General features: G+C 39.7%; 1 protein-coding gene across 1 annotated transcript in view; it reads right to left on the bottom strand.

Moving 5' to 3' along the window:
• Positions 1-22,977, bottom strand: part of BMPER (BMP binding endothelial regulator) — a 331,942-nt gene extending 308,965 nt beyond the window's left edge. The window contains exons 1-2 of the mRNA XM_089687148.1: positions 22,731-22,977; positions 19,023-19,108 (exon numbers count right to left, since the gene is read on the bottom strand). Of these exons, the coding sequence (XP_089543274.1) occupies positions 19,023-19,108; positions 22,731-22,848 (204 nt within the window). The 5' untranslated portion in view covers positions 22,849-22,977. The remainder of the gene's footprint in view (positions 1-19,022; positions 19,109-22,730) is intronic.
• Positions 22,978-24,905: the final 1,928 nt, after the last annotated feature.

Consider the following 24,905-nt stretch of genomic DNA (forward strand, 5'->3'; position numbering starts at 1 on the left):
CCTAAATAAACTTTCCAACATACAGCTATTCCCTATTTCCAAGGCATTGAAATATACATGTATAACTCTATATATGAAAGATGGCAAAGCCGGTTCTATTACAGCCAATAAATACTAGCACTTTTTTGAAAGTGAGTGCATTAACCTTAGAGCTTTCATGTAACACTTCATACAATCAGTTGCATGTTTTTCTTTGGACTCTAATAAAGGTGACTGCATACAAAAGCGTTTCACAATAAGCATGCAGAACGCTGAAATCAGTGTCAGCTTGCCAAATATTGTTGTCATCTTCTACTTGTAACGCTGTTGAAATATGTTGCATGTTGAGCTATTTTAAGGCCCAATGTAGCAAGACATAATTAGAAGGCAATAAAGTGAAAGTACACACTTATGAACTAAGTTTCAACCTTAAGGGAAAGGCGGTAAATGTTTCATCTAAAAGTAGCTACATGTTGTAATGATATGTTTGCTAGGTAAAAAGAATAACATGGTGGTAATATCTAGTGACTGACATCTAATAGCTTAAGTGAAGATGCAGTCAGATCACAGGCAATAGAGTGTTACTGTCTTTGACCTTACCAAAGGATATTTTTACAGTATTCTTCAATATGACATCACTATAATTGGAAACTGAATACACTATAAAATCAATTGATGCTAAAGGGAATTTCCATGTAAATGAAAAGTGGATCACTTACATTCAGACAAAATGATCTCTGAACAACAGTGAGACTAATCAAAGCAGAACTTCACTCAAAAAGTGAAGCCCTGTTGGTTTGCTCCTACAGTTTGAGGGGAATGAGCATTGATTTTTATTGGTATTTGCTCCCACCTCCGTAATCCTCTCCTAGTTGAGAATAACATCCCTTTCCCCTCCAGCTTCCCACAGCCTCCTGGGATATGTCACATGTCCCAGGAAGCTGCGGACCATTCACAAAGTGGCAAGCTCATGCATGCGCAGTGGGCAGTTGGCTGTGGTTCCTCAAGAAACCACAGTCGGTTTCCATATCTAAGAGGGTGGTGCAGGGGTAAGAAGAACCAGCTGTGTGGACTCCAGACACAGGTAAGTATCTGATCTTTAAAAGTTTCAAAAAAACTTGAAGTTCATCTTTAAGGTTTGCATATACATACTTTGGATGGTAATGTTCTGATATGGTCATGTGTAGGCAGTGAAGCACCTAATGAGAGCTGTGCACTTTCAGCACTCAATATAGAGGTCTTTTTAATTTGACCTATCAGAGGTGTTTGCCATTAAAGCGGAACTAAACCCTCCTATCCTTTACAGATGAAAATTGACACCATCTTGCCCTCTATTTAAATCTGCAGGTGTCATGGTGCAGCACATGTGATCAGCTATGACACCAGCCATTTGACGGTGTAAAGGTCCGATTGAGAGCAGACATAAACACAATGTCAACAGTGGCAGTTACAGACATGCCTTGAATATAACTGATTTGAGGAACATAAATTGTGAGATTAGTTAAATTTTAAAGCAGAAGTGAAGTGGAAAAATAAAAAATTGTGAGCAGGCAGAACCTTTATGGCAAAAAGACATTCCATGTCCTTTTTGGAACAAGAAAAAATTACTTGCCTGTTCACAGTATTTTCTAAAATGTTCAATGAGCTGTGTATATTCAGCTGAGTGTACATGTTCGGCACACCTTGGTGCCTGAATTAATTAATTCCTGTGCATATGCATGGGGGTTATGTCATTCCCTGCCAACCAATCAAGACCAAAGCTTTTTTGGCCCTACTTCTCTTCTGGGTAAAAGGAGTGCACTGTGGCCCAGATTCAGCTGTCAATGGACTAAAGTTTGCTGTTGACTGACGATTCAGGGCTGGTCAAGGCTCTGGAATGATCACCAATTTAAAGTGCATGTAGCTCAGCACACCACCGAGAGCCTGAGCTAGCCATTTCCACCCCCTCCACAGCTCGCTGCTCCAGTGAAGGCCAGAGAGGCAGTGCAGAGAGTTGGTTACTGACAGTCACCGCTCTGTGCTCAGCAAAGACCTAGAACTCCAATCATGTGCTCAGACCAGCCTTGTAGGTGAGTATGTATGTTTTTTTTATTTCCCACAACTCACCTTTAAAAAACAGGAAGACTCTTTTCTGAGTGTAGTGCCCATCACTGGATTATATACTGTATGTATATAGTGTATACAGGGGTTGGACAAAAATATGGAAACACTACATGATTTGCAGTTGTGAACGTCACAAGGTACACTATCAAAGGTTATGACAGCATATACAGTTTTTGGGAAAACGTCATCTGATAAGCATAAGCGTGCTTGACATGGTCAGCTGACCGAAAGAGAAAAAAGGGCATTGCGCAGGTTTGTGACCTGGAATAAGAAAATGACTGCTGCAAAAGTGACTGCCGAGTTCAACTTCAGTCTTCCAAAGCCTGTGTCCGCAAAAAAAGTGTGGACAGAACTACATAAGCAAAAACATTCACAGGCAAGCTGCAATTGCCAAACCACTAGCGACCAATATTAATGCGCAGAAGAGGAGAAAGTGGTTCCACCCCCATAAATTGGGAACTATTGATCAGTGGAATACTGTAATATGGTCCAATGAATTGAGCTTTAGACTGTTGCCAACCACCGTATTTACACGTGGAGAACACCGTCCCAAGCTTACAACCAGGACTGCCTTGTGCCAACAGTAAAGCATGGTGGTGGCACAGTCATGGTTTGGGCAACCATATCTTGGTATTCTGCAGTCCCCATCATCACCTTAAAAGGTAGACTCACTGCCAGCAACTACAGTGCATCCAGAAAGTATTCACAGCGCTTAACTTTTGCCACATTTTTTTATGTTACAGCCTTATTCCAAAATGGATTAAATTCATATTTTTCCTCAACATTCTACAAACAATACCCCATAAAGACAACGTGAAAGAAGTTCGTTTTGAAATCTTTGCATTTTTGGGCAATTTCTCCCATTCTTCTTTGCAGTACCTCTCAAGCTCCAGCAGGCTGGATTGGGAGAGTCGGTGCACAGCCATTTTCAGATCTCTCCAGAGATGTTCAATTGGGTTCAAGTCTGGGCTCTGGCTGGGCCACTCCAGGACATTCACAAAGTTGGCCCGTAGCCACTCCTTTGTTATGTGGGCTGTGTGCTTAGGGTCCTTGTCCTGTTGAAAGATGAACCGTCGCCCCAGTCTAAGGTCCAGAGCACCCTGGAACAGGTTTTCATCAAGGATGTCTCTGTACATTGCTGCATTCATCTTTCCTTTGATCCTGACTAGTCTCCCAATTCCTGCCACTGAAAAACATCCCCACAGCATGATGCTGCCACCACCATGCTTCTCTGTAGGGATGGTATTGGCCAGGTGGTGAGCGGTGCCTGGTTTCCTCCAGACATGATGCTTGGCATTCAAGCTAAAGAGTTCAATATTTGTTTCATAAGACCAGAGAGTTTTGCTTCTCATGGTCTGAGAGTCCCTCAGGTGCCTTTTGGCAAACTCCAGACAGGCTGCCATTTGCCTTTTACTGAGGAGTAGCTTCTGTTTTGCCACTCTATCATACAGACCTGATTGGTGGAGTGCTGCAGAGATGGTTGTTCTTCTGGAAGGTTCTCCTCTCTCCACAGAGAAACACTGGAGCTCTTTCAGAGTGACCATTGGGGGCTTGGTTACCTCCCTGGCTAAGGCCCTTCTCCCTTGATCGCTCATTTTGGCCCGGAGGCCCGCTCTAGGAAGGTTGCTTGTGGTTCCAAACTTCTTGAATTTACAGATGATGGAGGCCACTGTGCTCATTGGGACCTTCAATGCTGCAGAAATTTTTCTGTACCCTTCCCCAGATCTACGCCTTGTTACAACTTGGACTTTATGGACAATTCCATGGACTTTGTGGCTTGGTTTGTGCTCTGACATGCACTGTTAACTGTGGGACCTTATATAGACAGGTTTATGCCTTTCCTAATCATGTCCAGTCAACTGAATTTCCCACAGGTAGACTCCAATCAAGTTGTGGAAACATGTCAAGGATGATCAGTGGGAACAGAATGCACCAGAGCTCAATTTTGAGTGTCACTGCAAGGGCTGTGAATACTAATGTACATGTGCTTTTTTTCGGTTTTTATTTTTAATAAATTGTAAAAATTTCAAATTGAACTTCTTTCACGTTGTCATTATGGGATAATGTTTGTAGAATGTTGAGAGAAAAAAATTAATTTAATCCATTTTGGAATAAGGCTGTAACATAACAAAATGTGGCAAAAGTTAAGCATTGTGAATACTTTCTGGATGCACTGTATATACCACTTTTGACTCACCGTGTGTACCCCATGGTGCAGACATTGTTTCCAGAAGACAGCACCATTTACCAAGACAATATTGCTCTGATTCACACAGCTGGTGTGCAGATGAAGTCTTGCACCTTCCCTTGGCACCGCAGTCGCCGAACGTCAATATAACAGAGCTACTATGGTCAATTTTGGAGAACAAGGTTCAGGCTCATTTTCCGCCTCTGTGAGAACTGGAGCAATTTTTACATGAAGAGTGGTATCAGATTCCATTATCCACCATTCCAGACTTATGTTTGTCAATTCCCAGGAGAATTTAGGCTGTCATGGATGCCAAAGGTGGTCCAACACCATATTAGGCAACTATTTTGTTTTTTTACCTGGTGTTTCCATAATTTTGTCCAAACCTGTGCATTCCTCCTGTACCACCTTCCCCTCCCTCCTAGATTGTAAGCTCGAAAGAGCAGGGCCCTCGAACCCCTCGTGTATTGTATTGTTACTGTCTTGTCTCATGTTCTGTCCCCCTTGCTACTGTACAGCGCTGAGCATACCCTTTGGCGCTATATAAATACTGTATCATAATAATAATAATATACAGTATGTAGAGTATAACTATATATAGAGAGAGAGAGATAGTATAACGTGCCAGAGAAGTGTCCAGACATCTTAATCCTTATATCAGCTTCATCAGGTTTTCAGCACTGATAGACCAAACAGTCTAGAGTACATTCACTGCCCCATGCAATGAATGCCTTTATCTTACATGGACAGCGAATATAGAATGTTTGGTCTGCTTTTGTATGCAAGATTTGAAAATCCATCTTATCTTCTTTTAGATAAGATGGATTTTCAAATCTTGCATACAGAAGCAGACTTTTTATTTTAGAAAGTAGCACATTATTTAAATCTTGCAAAATATGTCACATTACCTATCTAACATCAACCATATTCATGTGACAGAAACCTCCCTAACAGGGACATCGGCCACAATTAAATAGTTTAGTCCTCCCTCATTCTATCCCCACCAAAAAAAGGTTTTAGAGTAAACTTTCCCTTTAAATTATCCATAGTCCATCTTGTGCTAAACGCCAAAAGCTGTATAATATCAGAGGTAATAACAATCAGTTTAACATTTTGTTTTTATCACTACATGCTCCAGTGGATTAGCCTTTCTGTCACAGACAGGGGTGTCAAAGGTACAAGGATTAGGGGAGCTGGATGATGCAAAGGGTATTGCCATCTGCAGCATGTCCTCAGAAGTTGACCAGCATGCTGGCAAATTATCATGAGAATCCCAAGTTCCCCAAGCCAGACATGGGTAGCAACCATATTCAACAAACAAACACACTAATATCCCACTACTGCCTCATGATGCCAAGAAATAACGCCCATGGTAACTTGTTAACTGAAGCAAGATCATTATTTGGTGGTAAAAAGGAAAGGCAGAAGGTAGAAAGCTTACAAGGGTTTCATGTACACCGCAGCTGATAAACTGACATTCAGGAGCTTTCCTGCATTTTTTTCAGCAGCCCCTGAACTCTCCCTAATGTTTTCCTATGTGTCCATGAACACATAGTCGTTTGCAGTCGTTTACAGGCAGTTGAGTTTAAAGTTGTTTTTTTGAACGCACCTAACTTACGTTCATGAGTAGATTCTATCAGCGTTTCAAACACCTAACGCTTGTAAACGCGGCTAACCGCGTTTATAAGCGTTTGCGTTTAGAAGCGTTTTTTAACTGTTCCATATCCAAATGCTGTCCGGAGCCTTTTTTCATGATCAGAAATGCATTTTCCATGTATTCAAATGGACCTAGTACACCAGCGCAGTCAGTTCTAGGGTTTGCGTGAAGGAAAAAATGGTAGAATGTGCTGCATTATGGTCATGATGGGATCCATAGTGAATACAACCAGAAAAGACAGGTAATCTCAACACATACTGCTCTCTCTGCTTCTGCTCTCTCTATTTCTCTCAAAATGTCTGAAATAGTTAATTTGTTACTGTTTTTCAGTGCATTCTGGGCATTTTGGAAGGTCTCCTGATGTTATCTTTAAAAAACGCTTCTAAACACAAAGGCACATAAACGCGCATAAACACGGTATGCAAATGCAGCTAAACTGATGTTTTTTAACCTACGTTTTCCAGCAGTCAGTTTCTAGCGTTCAGAAGTGTTTTCTAAGCGTCCCGTGTACATGGAGCCTAAACAAAACTCTGAGACAATTATCCCAGCCTGAAATACCATCAACCACCACTTAATGGAGACTTTCCAAAATCGAGCTGGATGGTCACACACAGGCTGATAAAAATCTTGCAAAAAACCTGGAGCACTCTAAGGGCTGTGGAGCAACTAGATAATTTCCACAAGATTCCCCAAGCTCCCCTGTGATCTACAATCCTGGTGTACCTCCACCTTTCCCACTGCCCATACACACACATCAGACACACAATTAGGGGTAGACTGCAACCAGTTTGTCAGTGGACTGCTCTGCTAGGCAACCACACACCAGGGGCGGACTGACCATTCGAGTACTCGGGCACTGCCCGAGGGCCCGGGGTCAGTAGGGGGCCCCATGAAATGCCTCTGGTACTTTTTGTAGGCTTTTTTGGGTGTGCTTTGAGTGTGGGCAACGACACAGGGGCCCTATGATCCCCTATTGCCCGGGGGCCCCATGAGTTATCAGTCCGCCCCTGACACACACACACACACACACAGATTCCTAATAACCGAACATGCAGACACTGGTAATTTAATGCAACAACCTCTCTAGGAGCTATGAATTCTTAGCTCAGGACACAGAATGCCACCTATTAATTTTGTATATTTATTATCCGTAATTTAATGCAACAATCTCTCTAGGAGCTATGAATTCTTAGCTCAGGACACAGAATGCCACCTATTAATTTTGTATATTTATTATCTGTACAAAAGTAAAAATGACAAAAGATAAGAAATACAATGACACATAGAAATATTGCTATATGCTGCAAAATAAAAAGCAATAAAAGTTGAAATAAACGTTACTGTTCGGGCAGTATCATTTTACCCTGTTGGAAGGAGAATGGCATCAATTATTTAATCGCTGTGTTTTTTTAATATGTTAATATGTTTTTGTTTTTTTAAATATGCCACTGCTTCCTAAGATGAGCAGACAACTCAAAAATACCCAACACCACCCCCCCCTCCCAAATTGTTGGCATCTGGAAGATTAGCCGCTTCATTAGCAATGCAAAATTCCTGTGCATGACAACCGCTTCCTTCCCTTGCACATGCGCATCCAGGGAGCCGCTCAGTCTAGACATACAAACGTCACAGCTCTGACCTCCCCCCTTACATTGCCTTTCTATAGCCATTGGAATGCTGTAACAGGATGACGCAAGGGAAGTAGAGTCTGAGGAGGCAATGTCCCTTCCTCTATTGACCTCGGAAGGGAAAGCTCCACCCAAGCATGACTGAGGAAAAGACTGAAATGCAGCAATAGCAGTTACATGTCCTCAGATAACAACAAAAAAGTAGTCAATGGCAATTTCTCTGATTTAAACATACTGTATGAGGTTGAAAAAGCTATTTACAGTGGTAAAAATAATTATTTGATTCCCTGCAGATTTTGTAAGTTTGCCCACTCACAAAGAAATGAAGGGCATATCATTTTTATCATAGGTGTATTTTAAATGATAGAGACAGAATATCAACCAAAAATCCAGAAAAAAACATGATACAAATGTTATAAATTGAGTTTCAGTTCAGTGAGTAAAATAAGTATTTGATCCCCTACCAACCAACAATAATTCTGGCTCCCACAGACTGGCTATGTGCTCATGTGGTACACAGATTAGTCCTGTCAATTTAAGAAGGTGTTCCCAATGACAAATTGTTATGTGTATAAAAGATACCTGTGCTCAGAATCTCTTTCTTCCATTCAAACCTCACCACCATGGGCAAGATCAAAGCTTTCAAAGGACATCAGGTACAAGACTGTAGACCTCCACAAAGCTGGAATGGGCTACAAGACCATCAGCAAGAACCTTGGTGAGAAGGAGACAACTGTTGAAGCGATTATTCGCAAATGGAAGAAGTACAAAATAACCATCAATTGCCCTTGGTCTGGAAATAATGCATGGTTTTGCCTCATGGGGTAAGGAAGATCATGACAAAAGTGAGGAATCAGCTCAGAACTACAAGAGGAGAGCTTGTGATTGATCTCAAGGCAGTTGGGAAAACAGCCACCAAGCAAACCATTGGTAACACAATACGCAGCCATGGATTGAAATCCTGCAGCGCTCGCAAGGTCCCTCTCCTCAAGAAAGCACATGTACAGGCCTGTCTGAAGTTTGCCACTGAACATCTAAATGATTCAGAGAAGGATTGGTAGAAAATACTGTGCTCAGATGAGACCAAAATTGAGCTCTTTGCCATTTACCAGACTTGCCGTGTATGGAGAAAGAAAAATGCTGACTATGACCTTAAGAACACCATCTCTACAGTCAAGCACGGAGGTGGAAACATTATGCTTTGGGGCTGTTTCTCTGCTAAAGGTACAGGCCAACTTTGCCACACTGAGGGGCCAATGGACGGGGTCATTTATTGTAAAATCTTGGATGAGAACCTTCTTCTCTCAGCTAGAAAACTGAAGATGGGTCGTGGATGGGTCTTCCAGCATGGCAATGACCCAAAGCATACTGCCAAGGCAACAAAGGAGTGACTCAAGAAGAAGTGCAATAAGGCCATGGAGTGGCCTAGCCAGTTTCCAGACCTTAATCCTATAAAAAAATGTATGGAGAGAGCTGAAACTTTGAGCTGCCGGGCAACAGCCAAGAACCCTTAAGGATTTAGAGATCTGTAAACAAGAGTGTACCAAAATCCCTCCTGAGATGTGTGCAAACCTGTTAACCAATTACAAAAAACATCTTACCTCTGTGGTTGCCAACAAGGGTTTCTCCACCTAGTACTAAGTCATGTTTTGCTTGCGGATAAAATACTTATTTTACTCATTGATCTGCAACTCAATTTATAACATTTGTATCGTGTTTATTTCAGGATTTTTGGTTGATATTGTGTCCCTATCATTTAAAATACACCTATGATAAAACAAATTATAGACCCTTCATTTCTTTGTAAGTGGGCAAACTTACAAAATCTGCAGGGGGTTAAATAATTATTTTCCCTACTGTATGTTGTAATATTTGAGCCATTCTATTTATAAAGATTTTCCATGTACTTTAAAGGTTATGTCAGGGCAAAATAAAAAAAAAAACATATATTCAGTACATCACTGCCTGCTATACATGCACTTTTCTCTATGTTTTGTCTCTTTAAAGAGGTTGTAAAGGAAGAATGTTTTTGTATCTTAATGTATTCTTTGCATTAAGGTAAAGAACCTTCTGCATGCAGCTCCAACCCCAACCCCTCCTTATACTTACCTGGGCCACAGTCTCGATCCAGCAATCTGCAGATGAGCAGTGTCTCTCTCCTCACTGGCTCAGAGACAGCAACGGGAGCTATTGGCACCTGCTGCTGTCAATCATAGCTAGTAAGAAGGGAGAAGGAGGCGGGGCCACGCCATGCTCTGTGTGTCTTCTGGACACACAAAGTGAGGCTCAGGAGAAAGCATACACGTGTGCCCCCATGCAAGTGGCTTGCTATGGGGACACTCTACGGGAAGGGGGGGGGGTTGGGCCAGGAGTGCTGCCAGGGGACCCGAGGAGGATCAGAGCTGCTCTGTGCAAAACCATTGCACAAAGCTGGTAAGTTTGACATGTTTGTTATTTTAAGACAAAAATCTAGCATTTGCAATCACTTTAGATAGCAAAATACCCATGAATGGCAGAAATCCAATGATCTCCTAACTTCCTGCAGTGAGCTGACAACTCTCCATTTGCTGTTCTAAAATCACAAGTAGTGTTGTCAGCTCTACCAATTCTTCTTTGCTACAATACAGAAGGCCCTCCCAGGTTAGGGCTCAGTCATATGGACATCTGGAGGCACAGGCAGGGTCTAGTGTAAAAACTCTGGGGTTTCCCCACGACCGTTAAATCGCAAGTGGTGCATGCAGCCACTCAAAGAAATGAATGGTTGTACATGCATATACTTGTGCAAACACAGATTTCACCTGTGCATGCCTGTATGACTTATTTCCAAAATGAGCAGGTTTTGTGTTGGGGGAATACATCATACACACATGAACAGGTAAATGCTGATGTAACAAAGAATTGGCATTTACATGAGTACAAAAGTATACAGCCATTCACTCCTCTGGATTGCTGTATACCCCACCTGTGGATCCCCACCAGTGCAACAACACTAGGTTTTTACACTAGACCCTGCCCATACCTCCAAATGTGCCAGGTCAGCAGGGACCAGCCACATTTTGATCCATCTACGGGCCATTCCCATTTGTGAGAAGTTGATCTAATGATTGACTAGACCCTGCCCACACCTCCAAATGTGCCAAGTCAGCAGGGACCAGCCACATTTCGATCCATCTACGGGCCATTCCCATTTGTGAGAAGTTGATCTAATGATTGACTAGACCCTGCCCACACCTACAAATGTGCCAGGTCAGCAGGAACCAGCCACATTTCGATCCATCTACGGGCCATTCTCATTTGTGAGAAGTTGATCTAATGATTGACTAGACCCTGCCCACACCTCCAAATGTGCAAGGTCAGCAGGGACCAGCCACATTTCGATCCATCTATGGGCCATTTCCATTTGTGAGAAGTTAATCTAATGATTGACTAGACCCTGCCCACACCTACAAATGTGCAAGGTCAGCAGGGACCAGCCACATTTCGATCCATCTACGGGCCATTCTCATTTGTGAGAAGTTGATCTAATGATTGACTAGACCCTGCCCACACCTCCAAATGTGCAAGGTCAGCAGGGACCAGCCACATTTCGATCCATCTATGGGCCATTCCCATTTGTGAGAAGTTGATCTAATGATTGACTAGACCCTGCCCACACCTCCAAATGTGCAAGGTCAGCAGGGACCAGCCACATTTCGATCCATCTACGGGCCATTCTCATTTGTGAGAAGTTGATCTAATGATTGACTAGACCCTGCCCACACCTCCAAATGTGCAAGGTCAGCAGGGACCAGCCACATTTCGATCCATCTATGGGCCATTCCCATTTGTGAGAAGTTGATCTAATGATTGACTAGACCCTGCCCACACCTCCAAATGTGCAAGGTCAGCAGGGACCAGCCACATTTCGATCCATCTACGGGCCATTCTCATTTGTGAGAAGTTGATCTAATGATTGACTAGACCCTGCCCACACCTCCAAATGTGCAAGGTCAGCAGGGACCAGCCACATTTCGATCCATCTATGGGCCATTCCCATTTGTGAGAAGTTGATCTAATGATTGACTAGACCCTGCCCACACCTCCAAATGTGCAAGGTCAGCAGGGACCAGCCACATTTCGATCCATCTACGGGCCATTCTCATTTGTGAGAAGTTGATCTAATGATTGACTAGACCCTGCCCACACCTCCAAATCTGTAAGGTCAGCAGGGACCAGCCACATTTCGATCCATCTATGGGCCATTCCCATTTGTGAGTTGATCTAATGATTGACTTCTCATGAACAAGCTTATTGGAAATTTGTTGATCAAATGGTGCTGCAGCACTGATCGCTGTATTCTGACGTCCCTACTGTCAGTATACAATACCACAGAGGGGAGGGTTCCCCCGTCCACTTCTCTTGTGTGGGTGGGGGTATTCATTTAGTTTTTTTTTTTTCAATCTGCGAGCTGATCAAAAAAAGAAAATGAATCAATGTTTGGACAGCTTTATATTGTGTAATGCAGCTGATTGACTTCTGAAGTGCAGATAGCAAGCCTGCAAGGAAACAGGGTCACTTATATTGCTGCCATTCCTAGCTGGACTTTTGACTCTAGAAAACAAAACAGTCAATGAACCATCAAGGTAGCAGGTTACCAAAATTCCAAGGTCAGTTTATATTTTGTTATGATTTTGATCAAGATATTGAGTTTATTGTTCCAATCTATTGTTCCAGTCTAAATGTCCTGCCAAATGTTAGTGTTATTTGTTCTACCAGAAAGTGTGGCTAAGTGTATTTTAATTGAAGCTGAGATATATTTGTGCTCCTAACCTCAAGGTGAACAGAAAGTATGTTTTCATTTTTGCTACTGCAAAGTTCACATGGTCTCCATGTGCTTATTTCTTGGGGACATATTTGTATAGCAGTGAATGTGACTTTCACAAATCCTATACCGATGGTGGATTAACCACTGTCATCTAAAACACTTGATCCATGAAGATTCACCTGCAGTGAATGTTTGATAAATATATTTACTGCTTTATAAATATACCTCTTGGTTTTTACTTTCCGTTTATTCTTAGTTTTAAACAGATTATCCTATTCATGTCACCGACTGTAAATTTCAAATTAATATATCAGATCCACACTTATCCTGTGACAGTGGAAATACTTTAGTTGACGTGTCACGGCTGCAACACCTGCATTCAATGGGTGTCACTGAACATCATTCCTGAGACTCACCAGCCAACCATATATAAATGGAATTTCCAGCTTCCTTTGGGTGAACACGACAGGGGCGAGGAGCCTGGAGCGCCATCATGGGACCCATGAAGAGAAGGATCGGAGCTACTCTGTGCAATGGTTTTAACAAAGTAACAGACGTCATACTTACCTTCTCTGTGCAATGAAACATTTACCCCTTCATGACCATGCATTTCTGCTATTCAGCACTATGCTACTTTAACTGGCAATTGCTCAATCATGCAACACTGTACCCAAATTAAATTTATATCATTTTTTTTTACACAAACAGAGCCTTCTTTTGGTAGTATTTAAACTCAACTGTTTTTTTTTATATATATAAACAAAAAAAAGACTAAAATGTTTGAAAAACAAAACAATATTTTCTACATTCGTTATAAAACATATCAAATAAAATCAAATTTCTTAATACGTTTAGGAAAAAATGTAGTTTGCTACATTTTTGGTAAGAAAAAATCCCAATAAGTGTATATGAATTGGTTTGTATGAACGTTATAGTGTCTACAAATCTTGGTGTGTTCATTTCAAAATTGATCAGTCCTGATGTACTACTGATGGCCTATCTCATTTCTTGAGGCCCTAAAAAGCCAGGACAGTAAAAATACCACCCCCCAAAAGACCCATTTTTGGAAAGTGGACAGTCTGAGGTATTTAGTAAGAGGCATGGTGAGTCTTTTGAAGTTGCATATTTTTGTCATGATTTTTTGGAAATGAAGAAATTAAATAAAATTTGCTTTTTTTTCCAATTTTCTTTACATACTGTCCCTAGTGCAGTACAGCATCATCATAAGACTGGTGTGACTGTGTCCAGCGACAGTGTGTAAGAAAAAAAAAGATTCAATTTATTATTATTGCTATTCATTTTTACATACTGCCATCAGAGTAGTGACACTGTACTACCCTAGGAGGTGTTCAAGGATTTCTTTTCTTACTTTGTGATTGCTGTTACAGTGATGATCACTGTAGCAGTAATTGTTTGAATTGTCATGAATTAATTTCATTCATAACAGATGTGCTTACTCTAGTGATGCTGTGATTGGCCCACAGCTATCACATGGTACAAGGTGCTGTTGTTGGCCCAGGTACCATGTGATAGCTGTGGGCCAATCATAGTAGCATCAATAGATTAAGCACAGCTGTTATGAATTAATTTCACTGCTTTGTTTAAATTGTGATCGCATAATGATCACATGATCTCCTGGCCACTCAAAGTGTACCAGTAACCGAACTCTTGTGGATACAGCAGTCACAGAATCGTCATGCTGCAAGCCCCAGGGGGCATGCCAGTGCGCACGTGCCAGGCACTGTATATTTACATTGCTGAGCCTGGCTTTGCCACCTGTCACAGTAAAAGTATTGTGGATGGTATGGCAAGTGATTCAGTCCTCTCCTACCTGGTTTTCTGGGTTATCCCAAAAACACATACTCACATATCCAGCAAATCCAGTGTCTTCAGGGTTTTTGCAGCCTGTCCCTGCATATCATCAGCGGGCCAGCTGCAAGAAGCAGGAAGAGCCAGCCCCTGATGATGCATCGACTGGGCATGTGCTGTAGAGTACCCCAAGGCATCCTATGATGCGTGACATGAGTATCCAGGAGGCTGTTGACAGGTGGAACATCATTCTCACCTAGGCAAGAATCCAGGTGATGTCCCAAAATAAAGGTATTAAGCATAAAATAAATAAATGTCAATTGTACCCAAGTGAAAATGGAGCAGAAGTTATCCTGCCTTCTCTTCAAACTTACAAACACGTAAATTGAAATGTAAAAATAAAAACAAAAAAAAATGTTTTCGCATGATTGTGCCAGCAGCCACAAACCCAAAATTCTAATTAATTCATTGTTAATATTGAAAGCAAACTCACTCATCCATCCATGTCTCCATGCTTGATTTTGCTGAGAATTAATTTTGAAAACACCCTCTGGTATTTTTGGCAGTGGCCATCTTGAGTAAGGGCAGATGATTCACGTGGTATTTACTTCCTGAAACCCATCTGCCCTTAGCTCAGGCATTGGCTGAGCTGAGAACCCTCCCCTCCTGAAGGCTCCTAGGATGTATGACATTATTTGCCTAGGCTTGGAAACCAGGAAGTAACTGAAGAAATGTAGAAAAAAAATGTAAAACAGGTATAGTAATGCGTATACTTTTCTATTTAATACTAATGCTAGTAGTATAATGATTAAAAATAGTCAATGTTGATTTAAAGTTCCACTTTAAGTGATTTTCAACAGCTGGTTCCATGATACAGAAGTGGCATGGCTTTCGTATCATGTGACCACTGCCTTTGGCTTGTACAGCAGTCACATTTATTTATTTCAGGTACTTATATAGCTCTGTCAATTTATGCAATGCTTTATATATATATATATATATATATATATTACATTCACATCAGCCCCTAACCCTCAGGGGGTGTGCAATCTATGGTCCCTAGCTTACATTCATACATAAATTAAGGCCAATTTAGCCAGGAGCCAATTAACCTACCAGTATGTCAGTGGACTGTGGGAGGAAACTGGAGTACCTGGAGGAAACCCATGCAAGAACAGAGAGAACATGCAAGCTCCAGACAGGTGGTGCTGTGGTTGGGATTTGAACCAACAACCCTAGGACTGCCAGGTGCAAGTGCTAACCATTTAGCCACTGTGCTGCCCTACATGATCAGGAGCCCTTCCTACTGACTCCTGATCAGAAGCCTTGACCGAGATCTGTCAGTGATGTCTCAGGGAGTGCGCTGAGCAGCTGAGCTTTAAAACCTACCTTTCTTGCCACCACATATATGTATTACATGTGTGGCAAGAGGTTAAGCTCTTTTTTCATTTAAAGGAGAAGTACAGCCAAAGCTCTTTTGGCTGTACTTCTCCTGTGGATCACAAGAGTTTGTTCTTCACTCCTGTGACTTGTTTTCAGCTGACAGGGGTCTGAAGTCTGCTGTCAGCTAATGTCACTCAGCCAGGCTGGGGAAAGATCCCAACTTTAATCCGCCCCAGACTCCGGATCGGCACCTGGCTCTGCCTCTCAGAGATGCGCTGAGAGCCTGAGCTAGCCGCTCCCTCCCCTCCAGTGAGCATGGGGTGGGGGGCAGAGCAGAGAGCGGTGACTGACAGTCACCGCTCTCTCTGCTCAGAGCGGCTGTGAGAACTTGGCAATCAGTAATCACTCTTAGAGCCGGCAGGGGACAGACGCAGCATCGGCCCGATTCTGCATCCACCTAGGTATGTATGATTGAAATATCCCATGCTTCTCGTTTAAAGAATGCAGCCTGTCACTGCTGGCCTTTCCTAGTGAAATTACTAGTACCGTGACTGTGAAAATTATTTTTTGATTTTAAAAATGACATGGCTATAATAAAGATCCTTGTCCTTGTGTTTAAGCTTTGTGAATTGAGCCTAACCCCAGCAATGTGTTATGCCGTTCCTTATTACTGAACAGTATGTTCCCCTTTAGGAATTGGCAGAATGATATGTTTTAGCAAGTACAAATTTAACCTGATAGGCACCGATTAATATCCGCGCTGCGTTTTCAGACCTGTGGCAGTAGTCCCCAACTTCAGTTACCAGGAAGCGCTATTACTGTAATACAAGCTTAGGCAATAAAGTCTGTAATTTCTGCAGGCTTGGTTCTATACAAAGTGCCTATTGCACTGTGTAATCTGGCAAAATACATACTCAGGGAAAAGGCACAATAATGTCCTGCAATGCAGGCAAACCATTTATTATATACTCTCATTGTGAAAACACACAGCTCCTCTGTGCTATGACAGCTGAGACACAAACAATATAGTTCTGTTCAGTAAGGTTGTCTTCATTCTTCTCTTTTTTTTGCAATAATGTAAAAGCTTTAGTTTAATAAATCAGCATATTTGAAGTTATTTTAATACCATGCTTTTATTATAACTGATATTAAACTCTCATCTGATTACAAGTGTCACATGAATTCCCATAGTCACCAATACATCATTTTTTTTGATGAAGCTGCATTACTGCGCTGTATCAGCCATCAGCTGATTAAATCCCAAGTCACATGACTGCTCATGGCAATCAATACAGTCAGACACTTGCATGTCATTAAACTTCCTCTCTTCATCTTTTATCACAACAAAGCAATTTAGCGGAGACAGCAGTCATTGTCATAGCAGAGTGCTGACACCAGCTAGAGAACTTCATTCTACATAGTTTACGGTTGTGTCTATTTCTAGAACACTTTTTACTAGTTATTATTAAGTTGCTTCATTAATCGTACAAATAAAAAATCAGGCATATATTTTATAGAAAGTATTCATTAACTATCTTAGTGTTTTTACTGAAATGTTAGTTTTTGTAAATTATATTTACTTGAAATGTTTGTAAATTATTAATTATTCAATTGCTAAATAAAATCCCTAACTGAAAACTTTTGTCACTAGTGTTGTCTTTGTGATCTGAGACTATTCCTTAAAGTCTGCCATTGCAGCTTTATACTCTGGATTTACAACTGTGGGCAACATCTAATATGGAAATTCTAAAACCCAATAAAAGTCATTAAATCCATCATTATACATTACTGAAATGGAATTCTTTGTAAACTAAACTAAAAAAAAAAAAAGTCAAAGGAAAAAAATCAACTTCTCCCTCAATAAACAATTATTTTAAGATCTATACATCCTAAAATGTGAAGCTTTAGTTTTTTGTTTTAATTGGTCTTGTGTAGAACAGACTTGTCCTCAGACCTGCGGAGACGTTTTCCTGAAAATAATCAGTGTATTGAAATCATCCTATCACTGCTAGAGACACAGCTTATATAAAGACACACAGCAAAGCAAACAGCTTAAAGGTAGATTGGTGCTACAAAAACTTTATTTACCCCAATCTCCAGATTGCAATCTCTGATCTTTATCAAGAGCTAGTACTGTCATGACTGCACTCATCAAATAGAAATACATGATTTACATTAAGGCTGAAAAAGTATATTCGAACCAGGCTTTTTAATAACTTCCTACAGCACAGTTCTAAATCCCCAAAACATTACAGGTCAGACTGAAACCAATTACATGTCATTAAACCACAGAAACTAAAGAACATTGCAAAGGGCATACTAATAATTATAAAATTGGAGCAGAACTAATACAATTTACACTCAAATTAGTTAGTTTTTTTTAGTTTTTGTGAAATTTGGCTTGCCCTTTGATAAACAGATGCATAATATCTTTGATAAATAGACCCAACTGAGTTGTAAATAAAAATAATAATAATATTATTAGTATTAGTAGTAGTAAAAATAATAATAACTCTTGATATACTACGTATAAAAATAAGAATAATAAATCTTGATATACTACATATGAAAATAATAATAATAAATCTTGATGTACATATAATAGTAATAATAATAATAATAAAAAATTGTGATATAATGCGTAAAATAATAATAATAATAATAATAATAAAAATAATAATAATTCTTGATGTATGTATAATAAAAATAATATTTTTTTATTATTAATAATAATAATAAATCATGATATAATGTGTATAATAATAACAATAATAATAATAATAATAATAATAAATCTTGATATAATACAAATAATAATAATAATAATAATAATAAATTGTGATATAATGTGTATAATAATAATATTAATAATAATAATAAATTGTGATATAATGCGTATAATAATAATAATAATAATAAATCTTGATATAATACAAATAATAATAATAAATTGAGATATAATGCATATAACAATAATAATAATAATAATAATAATAAATTGTGATATAATGCATATAATAATAATAATAACAATAAATCTTGATATAATACGTATAAAAAAACAAAGAATAATAAATACTAATAATACACACTTTTTGCCCACGTGACATGAGGGCACGTACACACAACATACTTTTGTGATTACAAAGACCAGCCACCAGACTGTATAAAGAAGGACGTTCATGTTACACTTAACAAACGTAACGTTTCAACTTTCTGAGACCACCACAAGCAAATAATAGTCTGGTACTTATCACAAGATAATAATATTAGTAATAATGAATAAATACTAATAATACACATTTTTTCGTCCAGGTGACATGATGGCATGTACAGAAAGCATACTTTTGTGATTACAAAGACCAGGTTAGCCACCAGACTGCATAAAGAAAGGCGTTCAGGTTACACTTAACAAACAAGACATTTCAACCTTCTGAGACCACCACCAGCAAATAATAGTCTGGCACTTACCAGACACACACAAGAAATACATGGATTGTCAGTGATGAATGGAATTTGAAGAGCTTCTCCTTCGTTTTCACAATTGGCCACAGTGCCTTGCAGAAGAAACCAAAATGATAGGTATTACTACATGACTACACCAGTAGATCTCACAATTTCTGGCAAACTGAGATTTTAGTCTAGCATGGGAGGTGGGGGGCAATGGGGACCTCTCACCAGGATGACACTTGCTTGTACATAGCTCAGGTTTTACAGCACATGTGATTGATGTTAATGTGAAACCTGTAGACAGGGTTAGCAGTCTACAATCTGCAACAGTGAATCAGCCACCACTTAAACTGTACGTCTCCAAAACCAAGTTATAAAGTTCAACCGCTTCATAATGTAATGAGCTCTGGTGTTAGCCTTAGACGTTGATATATGACCCAATGAACAGCAGATACTGTAATCATTTTTTATAGATTGCTTTCAGCACTTAGCAACCCAAGAAGCACCTACAGCTCCCTGTGCAAAACTGACTGATCTTCAGCAACTTTCAATGACTTTAATAGAAATCTTGTCTAGTTATTACATGTTTGCTGTCATCCATCTTTAAACAGGCATGTGATGTAGATAGGAAGAGATAGGGTCTTAGGGACAAAGGTGATCTCCTAACATGAGCTTGTGTTATCTGTCACCATTTACCTTCCATCAGGAGCTCATTTTTCAAAAGCTCACACAAGGTTGTACCCTTAACATGCTCTCTATTCCTCCTCCCTTGTGCTCTGATCATCTTAGTATTTATCTACGTTCGGGATCACTTTTTTGTGAAACTGAACACTGCTTGCCTTTAATAGACTTCAAACTTTAAAAGTTTTTCTTCTAGTTTAAAGTACCAGGTGTCAGTGAAATATGTCCTTCCAAGGACTGCAGCCCTCACCTGCCTGCAAACATGTAATTACATCCAGCAGCAGTGCCACTACTTTTATGTATAAGATAGCCCCCATCAATTCAATAAAACAATCCCATGAGTTAGAATGGGAGCCAGGGGTTGGTGCTTGGCTTTCTATTATTGCACTAGTCAGACACCTGTTTAGTGCTTCCAATATACAGGCAGATTATGGCATGTCTCAGCCATCCTGCAGATCAGAGCACTGTGCAAACTGAAGATAACCGCAAGAGCACTCCGATCTCACCAGCAATGAACTCTTACATCATCTATGGGGGGAGCACTGCACACAAGAAGCCATGGCAGCTTTATTTCAAACTCAATAACTACTTATAGATAAGTGGTTCATAGTGCACCAAGTGCACAGACAGATCTATAATGCTCAGGAACTCCATTCTAATAGATGAAACTGGCTATGCTTAGTGTTAATCTAAAATAGTCAATATATTCTGTATAGTGTGTGTGTGTGTGTGTGTGTGTGTGTGTGTGTGTGTGTGTGTGTGTATGTGTGTTTGTGTGTGTATATGTGTGTGTGTATATGTGTGTGTGTGTATATGTGTGTATATGTGAGTGTGTGTATATGTGTGTGTGTGTGTGTGTATGTGTGTATATATGTGTGTATATGTGTGTGTGTGTATATGTGTGTATATGTGAGTGTGTGTATATGTGTGTGTGTGTGTGTGTATGTGTGTGTGTGTGTGTGTGTGTGTGTGTGTGTGTGTGTGTGTGTGTGTATATGTGTGTGTGTGTGTATATGTGTGTGTGTGTGTGTGTGTATATATGTGTGTGTGTGTGTGTGTGTATATGTGTGTATATGTGTGTGTGTGTATATATGTGTGTGTGTGTGTGTGTGTGTATATGTGTGTGTGTTTGTGTATGTGTGTCTCATAGTGTACCAAGTGCACATACAGATCTATAATACTCAGAAACTCTAGTCTAATAGATTAAACAGACTATCCTTAGTGTTAATCAAAAACAGGCAATGCAAGTTGATATTTCTATATCGTATAATTACTTTCTTGCATGTGTATATACACATACCTTCTATTACACAATTATGCTATATGCAGGGTTCTATTGCTACATACTGTCTATATATATATATATATATATATACTTTCTTGCATGTATATACTATATATATACTCATTTGCCATGAATGTGTACTGACATCCATTATATATAATATATATACTTGCTTTCATTACCCTGCAGTGATTTCATGTATATATACGTATCTAATAACTATGTATACGTACTCACTTTTCTTTACGTGTACTATTATACCTTTTATACCCAATTTCATGTATGTGTACTGACATACCTATTAAATATATATATATGCTCACTTATATAAACTTTTCTGCATGTGGACTAACACAGCATATTTACCAATTTGATGTCTGTCTACTGACATATCTAATAAATATACTCACTTTCCTGCATGTGTACTAACATAGCATATATATTAATTTATCGTATGTGTACTGACAGATCTATTAAATATATATATACAGTACTCACTTTCCTGTATGTGTATTATCATACCATTTATACTCAATTTCATGTGTGTGTACTACTGACAGATCTATTAAATATATATATATATATATATATATGTGTGTACTATATATACTCACTTTTCTGCATGTGTACTAGCACAGCATATATACTAATTGTATGTCTGTCAACTGACATATCTATTAAATCTACTCACTTTTCTGCATGTGTACTAACATAGCATCTATATTAATTTCATGTATGTGTACTGACAGATCTATTAAATATATATATATACAGTACTCACTTTCCTGTATGTGTACTATCATACAATTTATACTCAATTTCATGTGTGTGTACTACTGACAGATCTATTAAATATATATATATATATATATATATATATATATATATATATGTGTGTGTGTGTACTATATATACTCACTTTTCTGCATGTGTAATAGCACAGCATATATACTAATTGCATGTCTGTCTACTGACATATCTATTAATTCTACTCACTTTCCTGCATGTGTACTAACATAGCATATATACTAATTTCATGTATGTGTACTAACATATCTATTAAATATATACATACTCACTTTCCTGTATGTGTACTCTCATACCATTTTTACTCGATTTCATGTATGTGTGCTGACATATCTATTTAATAAATACACTCACTTTCCTGTATGTGTACTATCATGCCATTTATACTCAATTTCATTTATGTGTACTGACATATGTATTTAATAAATATACTCACTTTCCTGTATGTGTACTATCATACCATTGTTACTCAATTTCAGGTATGTGTGCTGAGCTATCTATTAAATATATAGAATCACTTTCCTGTATGTGTATTATTGTACAATGTATACTCAATTTCATTTATGTGTACTGACAGATCTATTTTATCTATATAGATCTATATATATATATATATATATATATATATATATATATATATATACATATATATATATATATATATATATACACTGTACTATATATACTCACTTTTCTGCATGTGTACACTAATTTTATGTACTGACCCATTTTATCTATATTTCTTTCTATCTATCTATCTATCTATCTATCTATCTATCTATCTATCTGTCTATCAGTCTATCTATCTATCCATCCATTTGCTAGGTCATATATCTATATAGACGTTTCTGTATGTGCACCGGTGTGCATGCCATGTACAATGATGGATGTATGTGTAGTGCCCTCTGTATGTGATTGTGCTGAGTGTCCATCTATTAGGTCGTGCTGATCCCTACCTGTCAGGAATGAAGATCCCAGGGACATCCTCATGAAGGTGGTGAAGATAAAGATCCATGGGGTGAAGGAGATAATCCCGGGAGAGGTGGCACACATTGGCAGTCCGTGGCAGTCCATGGTCCCAGTGGTGGATGGAGCGCAGAGTGTCAGGCTGGGATCGCACAGAGTACACGGGGTCGGGATCGGAGGAGGTCCCTCTGCTGGTGCTGCTGTTGGACAGACTGCTGCTACTATTACTCTTTTGGTTGGCTTCCGTTTCCTTTATTTTCTTCCCCGGCACCCCTCCTCCTGGGTTTTTTTTTTTCTTCAACACACGAGCGTGCCGAAATCCTCCGGAGTCTGATCCAGATGAGGCTGGAGTGTGATGTGTGTGGAGGAGCAGCATCGTCCGATCTCAGCTGATCACAGCCCTGAGACAAAGAGCTGACACTCTTTGTCATCACTCTGATCTAATATACCGCACTGTTCCATGGAAGCACTCATCTCTTATGGTGGCTATAGGTAAAAGCGAACGATTCGACAAAACCATTACGTTGGGTATCGTTCAAGCGAGGCAAAAATGGCCTGACCTAGCAATGAGCGACAGTCAGTGGCGGTTTTGATCGAAATTGATCAGTTGTGGAAAAAAAAAAAGTTGATCGATGGCATTTTTTACATCCTTTTGAAACACATAGATCAATCTGCGTGTAAATAAATGTGACCCATAAGGCCAAAAAACGACCATCGGTTAGATTGTAAGCTCCAAGGAGCAGGGCCTTCCTATCCCTCTTGTATTGAACTGTATTGTTGCTGTATTGTCTCTCGTTATATTGTAAAGTGCTGAGCAAACTTGGCGCTATATAAATCCTGTATAATAATAATAACCTTGTATGATCCATTTTTTTTTATTTGGGTCAATCAAAACTCACCATCTGTCAATCGTTGCTCGACCAGGTAATTTTTGTCTCACTCGATCGACGCCAGATTTGTTTTATTAAAACGATTGTTTAGTTTTATTGCACCGTGTATGGCCACTATTATAGTGACTAAATATGTAAGGATCTAATGGAATGATTCTTTCCCGAATCAGACAATCTGATCTAATCAATTATAAGGCCGCATATTGGGGTGGATTTACTAAAACGTGCACTCAGGATCTGTTGCAGCTGTGCATAGTAGTCAATCAGCTTCTAACTTCAGCTTGTTCAATTACACCCCAGTCCAGGGGCGGACTGACCATTCAAGCACTCGGGCACTGCCCGAGGGCCCGAGGTCAGTAGGGGGCCCCATAAGATGCCCCTGGTACCTTTCATTGGCTTTTTCATGGGCTTTTTTGGGTGTGGGCGAGGACATGGGGGTCCCATGATCCCCTATTGCCCGGGGGCCCCATGAGTTGTCAGTCCGCCCCTGCCCCAGTCACACCAAACTGGCTTTGAAATCGTGCGATGTCCAGTGAAGGCGCAGGATTTCAAACTCAGATGTCATTTCAACTTGAGGTGCAACTTGCAAGACATCTACGGCTTGCAAGACACAGATGTCTATGCAAGTCGCATCTGAAGTAGTGCATGCAATGCTCTAGAAATTGGTGCAGAAATCGGTATGGCTCCAACCAAGTTGAAATCGCACCAACATGACCACTTTAATTGCGGACAATAGGGAGCAACTTGCCATGCAATTTGCAACTCGCATGGCATGGCAAATCGCATGGCAAGTCAAACCCGGGGTATAAGGCTTTGGCAATAAAACGTGGAGGCTGATTAGTCTCTATGCAGAGCTGCACCAGATTTTGCACCCTCCAATTTTAGTAAATAACCCCCACTGAGTCATTGATCAGATTCACGCAAAACCAGTCAAGTTAATTGAAATGATTCTGATCTATCTGGACAGAAAAGCTGATTGTAGGAAAGTATTCCTATGTTTTTTAAATGACCAATATGATTGTTAAGTATATGGCACATCAAACAATCTTTTTGATCCTCACAGTAAGGCTCCATTCACATGTGTGCGACTCTAAAATCATGCAATTTCTATTGCGACTTTACACTTTGATACCACTTTGGCTGTTGACCTTGGCTTTGACTATCGCACAAATGTCACATTGATAACTTTAAGATGCAACTTTTGAGAGCTGTCATTGCAGTCTTTGGAATTCAAGTCCCAAGAAAGTCTCATCAAAGTAGTGCAGAAACCTTTTG

The sequence above is a fragment of the Staurois parvus genome, unplaced genomic scaffold (genome assembly GCF_062004578.1).
Source record: "Staurois parvus isolate SC_StPar_1 unplaced genomic scaffold, SC_StPar_1.0 ptg000020l, whole genome shotgun sequence".
Taxonomy (NCBI): domain Eukaryota; kingdom Metazoa; phylum Chordata; class Amphibia; order Anura; family Ranidae; genus Staurois; species Staurois parvus.